Source organism: Phyllostomus hastatus, unplaced genomic scaffold (assembly GCF_019186645.2).
Source record: "Phyllostomus hastatus isolate PE091 unplaced genomic scaffold, TTU_PhHast_1.1 phas_scaffold_345, whole genome shotgun sequence".
NCBI lineage: Eukaryota > Metazoa > Chordata > Mammalia > Chiroptera > Phyllostomidae > Phyllostomus > Phyllostomus hastatus.
Genome location: NW_025334024.1, coordinates 11,964,751 through 11,977,156, shown reverse-complemented (window position 1 = coordinate 11,977,156; position 12,406 = coordinate 11,964,751). Strand labels below are relative to the sequence as shown.

General features: G+C 49.1%; 1 protein-coding gene across 2 annotated transcripts in view; it reads left to right on the top strand.

The window, feature by feature from the left end:
- ZNRF1 (zinc and ring finger 1) overlaps positions 1-12,406 on the top strand; it is an 89,867-nt gene that overhangs the window by 64,225 nt on the left and 13,236 nt on the right. For both annotated transcript variants that reach the window (XM_045819143.1, XM_045819142.1), the window contains exon 2: positions 11,473-11,568. In XM_045819143.1, coding sequence (XP_045675099.1) covers positions 11,473-11,568 — 96 coding nt within the window. The remainder of the gene's footprint in view (positions 1-11,472; positions 11,569-12,406) is intronic.

Genomic DNA, 12,406 nt, shown 5'->3' with positions numbered 1-12,406 from the left:
CAGTAGTTGGGCACTTGATCACATGCTGAGGCATCCATCTTTTTTTGCGCCAGTGCCTGCTCAGGCTCCGGTCATCCGACCATCGACCATCATGTCCCTACATCCCTCTCTCTCCGCCATCACCGCCCTAAACACACCTCTCTCTAAAGAAATGGGTTAGAGAGGCAGAGGCAACAGGACCAATGAGTGGCCGTGGTCTCTGCTCCCGGCAAACGCGTTCCCCATTCTTCACTTGGCTGGAATGCTGCTGTTGGGCGGGCTCCGCCTGCCCGGGCTGCAGCCTGGACTTGCTGTGGCAGCAGGATGCGCTGGACGTGGCCGGGCACCCATCCGTGTGCACACCCCGCCCTCCTTCCCTCTGTTCCCGCTGTGGGCGTCTTCACTGAGCCTGTCTTCGTTTGCAGTCAATGAACAGGAATGAATGGACTGGTTTTGTGATTGGGATTCAGCCTCTATTTTTAAGTATCCATGTATGTATTTTTCACATATTCATTAATCCTGAGGCCACATTCATTTCACAGTTTCACAACTCTGAAGTCAGGTTGTGTCATATCATCGCATCTTAAAATTGCCATTGGCATCTTTTTCCTCCTGTCTTCTCTTGGAGGTTCATGATGGTGTCTCTTAAAATTGATGGCATCTTAAGAGTCCACAAAATACATTATGTAAGGTCAGCTCATTTTTCTTCTTTGCCTGGAGAATGTGTGCATTTCCTCAAGTAGGCAATTTTATCAACACATCTTCGTATATTTGAGTTGTACCGAATACAAATAAACTTGTACTTACCCTGGTAAAATGCCCCGCCCCCCCCCATTTCACATGCTTTGTTCTGCACAGAACACTTTCACATCTTTGTTTGGGCTTTAGAACAACACTGGCAGTAGGCAGTGGGCAGGGACTATGCAAATATGGGTAAGTCGCTTGTACAAGGTCACCTGGCTAGTGATTGGGAGAGCCTGTTTCTTCTGACTCTTATGATTTTCTTTCTTCCAAACCAGTCAGCCTAGAATCTAGAAACAGCAAAAATATGTTGGGGGTGGAATATACCATGCTGAGTATGGAGAACGGAGATCACTACTGAATCTTTTTAGTGGGTAAAGATTGGAAATCCCAATGTGCACAGAAGAAAATAGCTAAGCACAACATGTTATCACTATAGAATGCATAGACATTGCAAACAACAAGTATGTGTACTGTGGCTGATACAAAGAGGTATGTATACTTAAAGGGCAGAATATGAATATCCACGCAGAGAGGACTCTGGGAAAGTAGTGGCTGGAATGCATGTCTTATTTCTTTGATTTCTTCCAATGCCAAGCCAAGGGCAGGCAGGCAGGCCCTAGAAGGAGTTGGAAAGGCTGAGCTCCTGAGAAAATGCTAAGGCAGAAGTTAAGAGACCTGGAAGGTGGGCTCAGGACATTTGACATATCAGGAGCAGGAGTGCTAGAAGGAGAAAAGGGCAGAGAAAGGGTGTATCCGTCAGTACAGGCTAGCAGAACTCTAATGACAATACAGTTGTATGAGCTCAGTAGTTTAACTCACCAGCTTTATTTTTTCCCCTCACACAGCAGTATCCAGGGCAGGCCAAGAGTAGGGACCTTTTCTCATTGTGGTCGCTCGGGAACTCAAGGCGATAGAAGCTTCATCCACTGCGGCAGTGCAGGTAACATGGTGAACCGTGAACTGGAGCTCAGTGTCCCCCTGGAAGTATGTCCATTACTGCTGCTCCCGCCTCACTGGCCAAAGCAAATTACAGACCTACTTTTAACCTCAAAGGGAGCAGGCAAGTGCAGTCCTACTAGATGGCTGGAAGGAGGAAAGCTGGAGATACTTAGTGAATGGCACTCATGACTTGCCACTATGGTAAATAACTGAGACACATCTAAGCATATTCCGGTAAAATTACTGAACTCCCAGGACAAAGGGGACCGTGTTTCAGACTTTCAGGCCAAAGGAACATACTATTTACCAAGGACAAAGAATCACCAAAAACTGTTAGAGCTAATAAACAAAAGTCAGTGAAGTCAATAAACTGTTAAGACAATTCCATTCATAATAGCATCAACAAGAATAAAATACTTAGGAATAAATTCAACAGGGTGAAAGAGCTGTACCCTGAAATCTGTAAGACATGGAAAGAAGCTGAAGCAGGCACAAATGAATGGAAACATATTCCTGTGCTCGTGGATCGGAAAAATTAATATTGTTAGGTGGCCATACTACCCAAAGTGATATACAGATTCAGTGCCATCCCTATCAAAATTCCAGTGACATTTTTCACAGGAGAAAACAAGTTTAAAATTCATGTGGAACTGCAAGACCCTAAATAGCCAAAGCATCTTGAAAAAGATGAATAAAGCTGGAAGCATCATACTCCTGAATTCAAACTGTGTTACAAAACTATTGTAATCAGAACAGTAGGGTAGGGGCATAAAACACACATATAGACCGATGGAACAGAATAGAGAATCCAGAAAAAAAACATATATGGTCAGTTAATTTTTGCAAAGGCACCAAGAATACACAATGCGGAAAGGATAATCTCTTAAATAAACGGTATCAGGAAAACTGGATATCCATATACAAAAGAGTGAAATCAGACCCCCTAGCTTACACCATACACAAAATCAATTCAAAGTGGATTTAAAGACTTGAGCGTAAAACCTGAAACCGTAAAATCCTGTATTATATCATTGAAGTTTACAGAAATGTTAAGCATTCTGACCCCCCGCCCCCCGCAAAAAAGGGTAACTTTGCAAGGTGATGGTTATGTTAATGAACTTGACTGTGGGAATTATTTCACAACTTACGTCTATATCAAATCATCATGTTGTGCACTTCATAATTTTATTTGTCAATGTTACTGTAATAAAGCTGAAGAGAAAAAAAGAATTCCGAGGTTAAACAAGACATTCATTCAGCTGCCAGAAGAGAGGAAAGGTACCTGGGCATTGGTCAGTCAGGGAGCCCACGACTGCCCGCCACCGAAATACTCACATGCGCTGTGCCCAGCGGCTTGGCCCTGGCTGTTGTTCTGGCACACCGAGGGGTCTGCTTGCCTGCCGGGCTTCAGGGGGCCTCCCCACCCACCGCGCACACACATCCCCCTGCTCAGCACCTTCCAGTGTTTCATTATGGAAATTTCAAACATACAAAAATGCCGAAAGAAGTTTAACTAATGAATCTTATTTTTGAAGCATTTCATTTTTAATGCCGACATTAGTACACCTCCCTCTAAATGCTTCATCATGTTTATCATTAACCACGATTTAGCATTTGTTTAAACTATTTTCTGATTGAGGTACAATTTATAATCAATGAATTCTCAAATCTTAATACTACATTCATTGAATTTTGGCAATTGCATGCATATGTGAGGCCTGAACCCTCCTGTGGTACAGAACACTTTCATCCCCCCAGAAAGTTCTCTCATCCCTTTTTCAGTCAATCTCTGCCACTGTCTGTTTTTTCCTACCATAGATTAGATTTCCCTGTTCTAGAACTTCGTATAACTGGAATCATAAAGTGTGCTTTTTTTTTTTATTTTGTTGGTTTTCAGAGAAAGGGGAAGGGAGGGAGAAAGAAAGAGAGAGAAACATTGGTCGGTTGCCTCTTGCATGCCTCCACCTGGGGACCTGGCTTACAACCCAGGCATGTGCCCGACTGGGAATAGAACCGGCGACCCTTCAGTTCACAGGTGGGCGCTCAACCCACTGAGCCACACCAGCCAGGGCAATGTGTGCTCTTTTGTGTCCTTTGCCAGCATGTTCTTTAATCTTCATCAGTGTTGTTGCACGTATCGGTAGTTTGTTGCTTTTAATTGCTAAGCAGTATTTGCGTTCGTGATTATGCCAGCTTGTGTATCTGTGCTGTTGAAGGGCAGCTGGGTCGTTCCAGTTTTTGCCTCTTATGAGTAAAGCTGTGATGGACATCTTTATACTTATCTATTTGTAGGCATATGTTTTCATTTCTTTGGGGAGAATATTTAGATGAGGAATTGCTTGGGTTAAGCTAGATGTATGTTCTGTTTTATAAGGAACTACTAGCTCTTCTCCCAAAGTGACTGTATCATTTTTAACTCCCTCCAAGAGAAGTAAAGTTTCAGTTGCTCCACATTTTCACCGACACTTGATATTACCCGCCTTTTACATTTTTATTATTTGGCATTTTAATAAACAGATGTATTAGGGTTCTCGAGAGAAACAGAACCATGGGGTGGGTGTGTGCATGTGTGGAGGGAGGGGGAGAGAGAGAGAGAGAGATTGAGAGATTATTTATTGCAAGGAATTGTCTCGTGCAATCAAGACGGAAGCTGAGAAGTCTGATCATCTGCTGGAAAACCCATGAGAGCCCATGGCCTTTAGTTTGAGTCCAAGTCTGAAGCTTGAGAACCAGGAGCACCGAGGGTGTACGTCCCAGTCCACGGGCTGGAGAAGACCATGTCCCAGCACAAGGAGGCACAGAGCCCAAAACCTCTATTCCTCCTTTTTATATTCTATTCAAGTCTTCAACAGATTGGGTGGTGCCTCCCCACTCTGTGCCCTCCCCGATCTGCTTTACACAGTCTACCAATTCAAATATTAATCTCCTACAGAAACACCTACAAAAACACACCCAGAAATAATGTTCAGTCAAGTACCTGGGCACCCCATGACCCAGTCAAGTTGATGCATCAAGTTCACTCACAATAGATAGGTTAAGAAAAATACACACATATGAGGGGGAACCCAAAAAACTGGAATTTATTTATAAAAAAATTGTGTATTTATTTTTACATGTTTAAACTTCAGTTACCTTCAAAGTACTCTCCATTTGATGCAGTACACCTACTGAGACATTTTTTCCACGGCTCAGAACAGTTTTTGAACTCATTGGTTTTGATGCCTCTTAGTGCTTCTGCTGTTTTTTGTTTCACCTCTTCCACGTCAGCAAAATGTTTCCCTTTGAGGACTTTTTTCATCCAAGGAAACAAAAAAAAAAAGTTGCCCAGGGTGAGATCAGGTGAACAGGGAGGGAGGCCAGGGCATGGAGGTCATGTCGTTTTTGGTCAAAACCTGCTGAGCACTCAGTGCTGCATGGGTGTTCGCTTGTAAATCACCCACCATGACATGGGCAAACACTCATAAAGAGTCTTCAGGGAAAATTACTGCAGCCGAACACAGCCTCTCACAACAACACCTGCAGGTACACTGATACAGATGGGTTCCTAGAACACTCACCTAGCAGGGGAAGCCTGTACTACAAGGGGTCTGTCCTCCAGAAGATAATTCCTGTGTTTTTTTGGCGGGGGGGGAGAGCTTCTCCCCTCATACACACACACTAATATAGTAAATTGCTTTTAATTGCCACTGTGGTTCACTTCTAATGTCTGCTTATGAGCATGTTCGTGGTTCCTGGGAAACAGGTGAGCCACAGGCCCTAGAACAGACGTGTGGAGGCCGAGTCCAGGAAAGAAGTGTGGAAAGAGGCAGAAGTCAGGACTCCTGGGCCTTTCCCTGGTCCAGAATATTACCCGGGAGAAGCTAATCTGCACCTCAGCAGATCACAGGCTGCAGTGGTTCCCAGTTATCTCTCAGCGAGAAAGGGGCAGGGGAGGAGGATGGGATACCTCTAGCCCCTTGTCTTGGGATCCCATCTCTGCAGGAAAAAAAAAAAGTCATCCCGTGTCACTTCTGGTGCTAACGTGTATAATAAATCCCACTGAATCAAATTCTTTAGTCATGTCTCATTTTACAGACACTAAGCACCCTCAGGCTGTGAGAGGGGAAGATCCAGGCTGGACACCAGGAACTGGGCAGCAGGGAGGCAGTGCTGGGCGTGGTGGTCTCTGAGCCCCTGGGCGGGAGGGGTCCACAGGCACCCCACCTCCCCGGGACAGGAGGTCCTGTCTGGATGTCATGGCTTAATTTTCCCTGGTAGCTTCTTTTGATTCTCCTCCGTCTAGGTGATCCCAGAGACGGGCAGAACTGGGGCAGCGTTAAAATAGCGCATCAGCACAGGAGGGAGGGTCAGGGAGGGAACTGGGGCAACATGCTGAGCACAAGTCCCGAGAAACCAGGTCTTAAAGGAGAAGGTTGCAGTTTTGCAAAATGAGAAGTATGTGGTCCCCAGAGCACAAAAACTTTAATTTATTTCACAAGATAAATGTTGCAGAGTATTGGGAGAGTTGTAACTCGAGCCACTTGCTCCCGTGCTGCCTGTTACCCTGTCCGATAGGAGGGCCCGTGTGAGAGGGTCCAAGGGGCCCGGTTAACCCGACCTGGGAAGATGCTTCATGCACATGACCCTGTGCGGGTTCTTGGGGTCACTGTTGGTCTTACCCACCGGGGGGCTCACCCTTTGACCTGGCAGTAAAAATGGGCCAAGACCCTGCCCTGTGTGGCAAGCGCAGGCTTGTTGTCTCTCGGGAGCTGTTCCCTGGTCCAGCTGAGGAGTCTCCACTCAGGCAGGACACGGTTGAAAGACAGGAAGCAGCTGGGCTCTGGCTGATCAAACTGTCCTTGGCTCTTCTAGCGGTATAACCTTGAGCTGGGCTTTTGGTTCACTCCCTTCGCTTCCTGCGTGGAAAATAGTGGAGCCACAACACGTGCAGGGCAGGGCCTCTGAACGGAAATCAGATCGAAGAGAGGAGGACGACTGGGTGTGCTCTCTCACTGTCTGTTCACCCGGCTTCCAGGGCGACAGGCAGGGTCTAGTCTCAGACGCGGTTATGGGGTCTCCTAGAGACTCCACCTGCCACTTCCTCGGGAAAATCAGGCGCCTCATACGTTCTCCCTCGGTGCTGACGAAGGTCTCGTGAAATGTAACACAATCATGTCAGTTCGATGACTTTGCAGACCTTTGGTTTATCTTTGTTTTTGGGGCTGATTTTAATTTGATTTGGACTTTTCCCAAAGTGGTATCAATTTCCTAGATATCGTAACCTTTGGATAGCTCCTGAAGATCACGGTACTTGCCACTCCGTGGGGCCGTTGGTGCCGACCCGTGACCGTGCAATGCAAGGGAAGGCTGGGCCGGAGAGTGGTGGGACCCACCGTTACCGCCCTCTGAGCTTTCAGGACAGAATGTGGGAAAGACATCAGTTTTTCCCCCTTAGCTCTCCATGGTTTTCCATTTCCTTAACTTTTGCCTTTGAATTTCCATTTAAAAAGTGATTTCCAAACTCAGCATCTTGCAAGCAGTGTCGGAGGCTCGTGTGCCTGCCGAGTGAAAAGCAGAACTCCGTCCTGCCATGCTAACAGAATTCCCAGAAACAATTATTCATCGTTTCCCTTTATGGAAGGACCCAGGATCGGGGCTCGCCGGGAGAAACCGGGGCAACATGGGTGGTTTGAGATCGGTGTCTAGTCATACGCGTGTCTGTCATGTTTAGGTGGTTTCTGCTGTGCACCGTTTCGTCCGCCAGTCTCACAGCCTGGCGCTCCAGGCCCATCCTGGGCGGCCAGACTTCCGGGGCGCTGCGTGTCAGCCCTGGCTCCGTGGCTCTTTGCCTCGGGCGAGTGACATACCTTGATGTCCTCTTCTGCAAAATAAAGTCACCCTTAGTATCCCCGTCACACTTTGTAAATGAGAAGACGTATGCAGCCCGCAGCCCAGTGGCTGCTCATAGTAGTGGCTCAATAAACATGACCTGGTGTCGTCAGTGGGTGCCGTAGAGGTTAAACAGGGACCATGGTTCCACCATGGGGTTCCAGAACACCTTCTGGAAGTTCAAAGGAAACAGAGGCAGGACTGGCAAGAATGGCCACTCACTGCCTACCCCCAGCACACTTTTTTTTCTTGTCTTTCAAAGATTTTATTTATTTTTAGAGAAAGGGGAAGGGAGGGAGAAAGAAAGGGAGAGAAACATCAATGTGTGAGGGAGACGTCCATCAGTTGCCTCTCACACACCCCCAACCGGGGACCTGGCCCGCAACCCAGGCATGTGTCCTGACGGAGAACTGAAATAACAACCTTGCGGTTTGCAGCGCGGCACTCAATCCACCGAGCCGCGCCAGCCGGGGCCCCTGGCACAGTGTACACAGTGGTCAAGGCCTGTGTGCCCAGTGCTCCATCACCCCCGTCTCAGCGCCAGGGCCTTCCCCCAGCCCTGCTGCTCCCTCCTCCTTGTCCAGTGCTCCTGTGTGTGATGGTGAGTGTTCCACACACATTCGATGAGCTGCTTTTCAGTGTGCTTTCAGGTTTCTCATCTCATTTGCTTCTAGCAGGAACAAAGTAAGCAACTATTTTTCAGATGAGGAAACTGAGGCCCGGGAGGGTGGATTATTGCCAAGGTCTTCGGGCCCGAAAACCCAGGACGTTCTGGCATTTCCCACTTACGTTGCAGACTTCGAGTTCTGTCTCGAGCCGTACCCCTGCCCCCAGTCCAGAGGTATGACCTCTCCCTGCTACAGTGGCACTCCCTCCAAAACCACCTCTCTCTGAAACCCCTGGTCTGAGGCATGTTTTCCCAGCACCACCTAGCAATTAACTCCATTCTGAAGCTGCCTGCCTGGAGATAGCATCACATCCCACGGGTCAAGGGCTCAGCCCTACAAGACTGCCTCCCGCCACTTCAGACAGCAGTCACAAGCCCACGCTGCCGTCACCTGTGCTTCTGACCAGCTGCTTGTTAACCAGAGGTTCCCACCATCCCCTCCTCACTTCCACTTAATTTATTAGAGCAGCTCATAGATCTCTCAGAGAAACATTTAACCCCCGGATTACAAGTTTATTATAAAGGGATAGGAGTAGCCAGGTGGGAGAGATGCACAGGGCAGGTGTGGGGAAGGGGCCCGGAGCTTCCGAGCCCTGCCCAGGGGTACCACTCTCCCCGAATCTCTCCTTGTTCGCCAGCTCAGAAAGCTGTCGGAACGCTGTCCCTTTGGATTTTTACGGAGCCTCCATTACACAGCCATGCCTGAATCATTGGCCATTGGTGGTTGAGCTCAACTCCAGCCCCTCTGCCCTCCCTAGCGGTCGGGGGGCAGGGTGGAACTCAGCGTTCCAGCCCTCTGACCCGCTGGGGGATCCCCTGGCAGCCAGCCCCTATCCTTAGTTGACTGAGGGACTGCCCACAAGTCGCTTCATTCATATAAACCCTGGGGTGATTGAAAAAGGCTTGTTTATGACGTCAGCTATGGCTCGGGAGCTATTTCAGGAACCGATGACAAAAGACCAAATGTTACTCATCTTGGGATGTTAGGAAATTCCAGGAGTTTTAGAAGCTCTGTGTCAGAAATGGGACAAAGACCAAGTATTTATTTCTTATTGTGAATCATAGTATCACACCTGCGAACAACTTTCCTCTGGTGGAAAGGACTTCCGATTGGGAGCTAAGAGATCTGATTCTAGTCTCAGCCCCACTCCCTTAGTCTGACCTGATGGCCTGACTGATTCTCTTTCTTTATCTGTACAATGAGGGACTGGTCTAAACCTTTGAGTCTCAGCTTGTTTTTTTCTAGGACGTAAATGTTCAGTGACATTCCTTTGTAGATCTGGTTGGGTGGCTCACTTCCCAGCCCCATAACTGTAACTCGCCCCCTCTCCTTCACCCAAACAATCCCGTTGGGGTGCAGGGACTGATAACCATGCATCTGTTCTAAGTTACCAGGAACGTGAAGAAAGTGTGAGGCTTTTTATTAGTGACAAATCACTTTAACATTTCCCAGGGACTCAGCCGGCAGACAGAGTGCTGACTTAGCAAGTTTTAAGTAGAAGTGTCCTGTAGTCACTTAAACTGTTGCAAACCTATGGTATTTTTAGTCAGAACAAAAGGTGAGGCAATCTCATAATGGCTGGTCACCCTGGAAGGTGTTTCCTGTAAGTACAGGTTTCTTCGCAGGGCACAGGCATGATGAGGTCGGATGTGAGGACACCCTCCTTCTGCAAGACTCGGGTGTATTGCTCACCTGCCCACCACGCGTGCAGATTTCCGAACTGGATTAGGAAAGAATCCAGCCTGGCACATTTGAGATGCAATTTTGCCTGAAAACTAGGCATGGGCCCTTCCCACCGTGTTTCTTTTCAGCCTTCTGGTTTTGTTATTAATGGACTCATACCCACACAGAGATCAGCAAATACGGCACTTTCTCCAAGCTTGGCCAGAGTCCTCGGGTCGGTAGCACTTCTCAGACTCTTCAGCTGAGATGCTTAGTTGCTGAGGATCTTGGAGGAAGTGTGTCAGGGGTCCGGGTCTGCACCCCAGATTCCAAAGCCCACTCTGTCCGTGTTAAAGCAGACCCTGGATTTTCTGTTTGGTCCTGTAGTTCACAGAGTTGTCACTGAAGGGAGAGGAGGGTTTGGGGAAGACTTGAAGCAGAGTGCTTGTGACCTGCATGGAATGTGGGAGTGGGCTGGCTTCCTGTCTCCGCAGCGCCCACTGTCAGTGCCTGGGGCTTCCCACACAGCCCGCCCCCCGGGCTGCAGGGAGAGGGAAGACCCCAGTGCAGGGGAGGAGTTCGCCTCCGCCCTGGAGCAGTGAACAGTCCACACGCACCCTCAGCCTTGTATCTGTTTCATAAGAAATGTTGCTCATACGTGTTACCAGCATCCAGTAAAACTGCGCGTGGAACACTTTGACTAAAAACTAACAAGAGCTAGATTTTCACAACAATAACTCTTTAACAGTGTCAGATCTTTTTTGGTAGAATGGGAAAGAATCCATTCGAAAACAATTTCAATAAAAGTAAAATGGAGGAAATTGGAAATGGTTTATCTGTGTTTATCCATTAAAAATTGTTTATCAAAGATAAATCAAGGAACGTGTTTGCTCCGTGGAGCTGAGCTCAGGAGAGTCTGCAGCGAAATCCCCGGTGCTGATAGGGTTCTGACGAAACCCCCGGGCCATGGAAGCAGTCTCCACTCGGAAACAGAGCCCTGTGTTCGCCTGGGGTTGTGACACAGCTGTTACTCTCAGTGGCGTATGGCCAAGGCACGTGTGGCATTCGGGAGCGCCCTGGCGGGCCACCCCACTGCCCACACACTGTCAGAAGACAGCTGCCTTGGCCGCGGGGGGAGGCGTAGGTGCTCCGGGTGAGGGGTGGCAGTGCCGATGACAGCGGGACTTCCCCCCTCCCCCCACAGGACGCCCAGCCACGTGGTGGGCCGAGTGCGGTGGGAGGGTGTCCAGTGGTCTGCTGTTCAGATGATTCAGTTGCCCGCATTCGATGCCTGCCTATTCCCAGCGCCCTCCTTGGGAAGGGGCCCAAAAGAAAATAGAACTCCACTCAGCTGTCAGCGACTGCTGATGAACTACACGAGGGGCGTATGGCTGGGGGAGCACTAGTGAAAAAATGGGAGTCGGGAGCTGTGATAAAATAACAAATTTGGGGGTGATTTAGTGAAGGAGAAATCAATTCCAGGATGTGTCTGGGTTTGAATTCTCCGTGTCGACTCTGGGCCACATGGCCGTTGTCATTTAAGACTGTCCGCATTTATAATGAATGTACTTGGTTTGGAGAAAACATTTCATCCCATTTTCCTCTTTTTCAGGTTTCAAGTGCCCCATTTGCTCCAAGTCTGTGGCTTCCGATGAGATGGAAATGCACTTTATAATGTGTCTGAGCAAACCTCGCCTCTCCTACAACGGTAAGGGCTCGGCCGGGAGCCTCTGAGCGAAGGTCTTCCGCACCCCATGTGGCTCTGGGCAGCGTTTCCATCCGCCTTCCAGCAGGAATTCCTCAGTGGTGATGGGAGACCTGGCTACTCAGGAAGTCTCACTACACTGGCCAGCGAGGAGGAAGAATGGGACAAGAAAGGAAGGCCCCAGGGGTCAGGTCCAAGGTGCCAGGAAGTCTCTTGGGTCACTCAGTCCCTCTGCCCTTTCTTCCCCACCCCTTGGTTCCTCGGACCCCTGACTGGGTGGACACAGCTCCTGCCCATTCTCACACCCGACAGCAGAGGGTCCAGAGGGTGTATCACCTCTCTCCGGGGCGGGGGCAGGGAGTTTGTGCCAGAGGTCGCATGGAGCGTGTGAGCCCCGACTCTCCGAGAAAGACTGAGTGCAGTGTGTGGGCACCCTTTAGGGAGTGAAAGCACCGAGCTGCCTCCTGGTCGCTCCACCAGGGCCGCGCCGCTTCCTGGCGTGGAGGCCGCCTCCGGGCTGAGCACCGAGTACACAGGGGGTGGGAAACCAGGCCAGGGGTTCCTGAAGCCCGGATCCTCGTGATATGGCACCTCTGGACAGTAGGGGTGTCGGCATCTGCCTGGTGCGCGTGGGTAAGGGTTTGGAGCCTTGCAGATCTGAGTTCAAAGCCTGCCTCTTCCACTTGCTGACTGTATTATCCTAGACAAGTTGCTTAGTTAGCAGAGCCTCGGTTTTCTGGCCCACAAAATGGGGATGCCAGTGTCTGTTCCATAGGATTTTTGTCATAATAAAGTAAGGCAGATGTTACATGTACACAACCCTTCGGCACAGAGCCTGGCG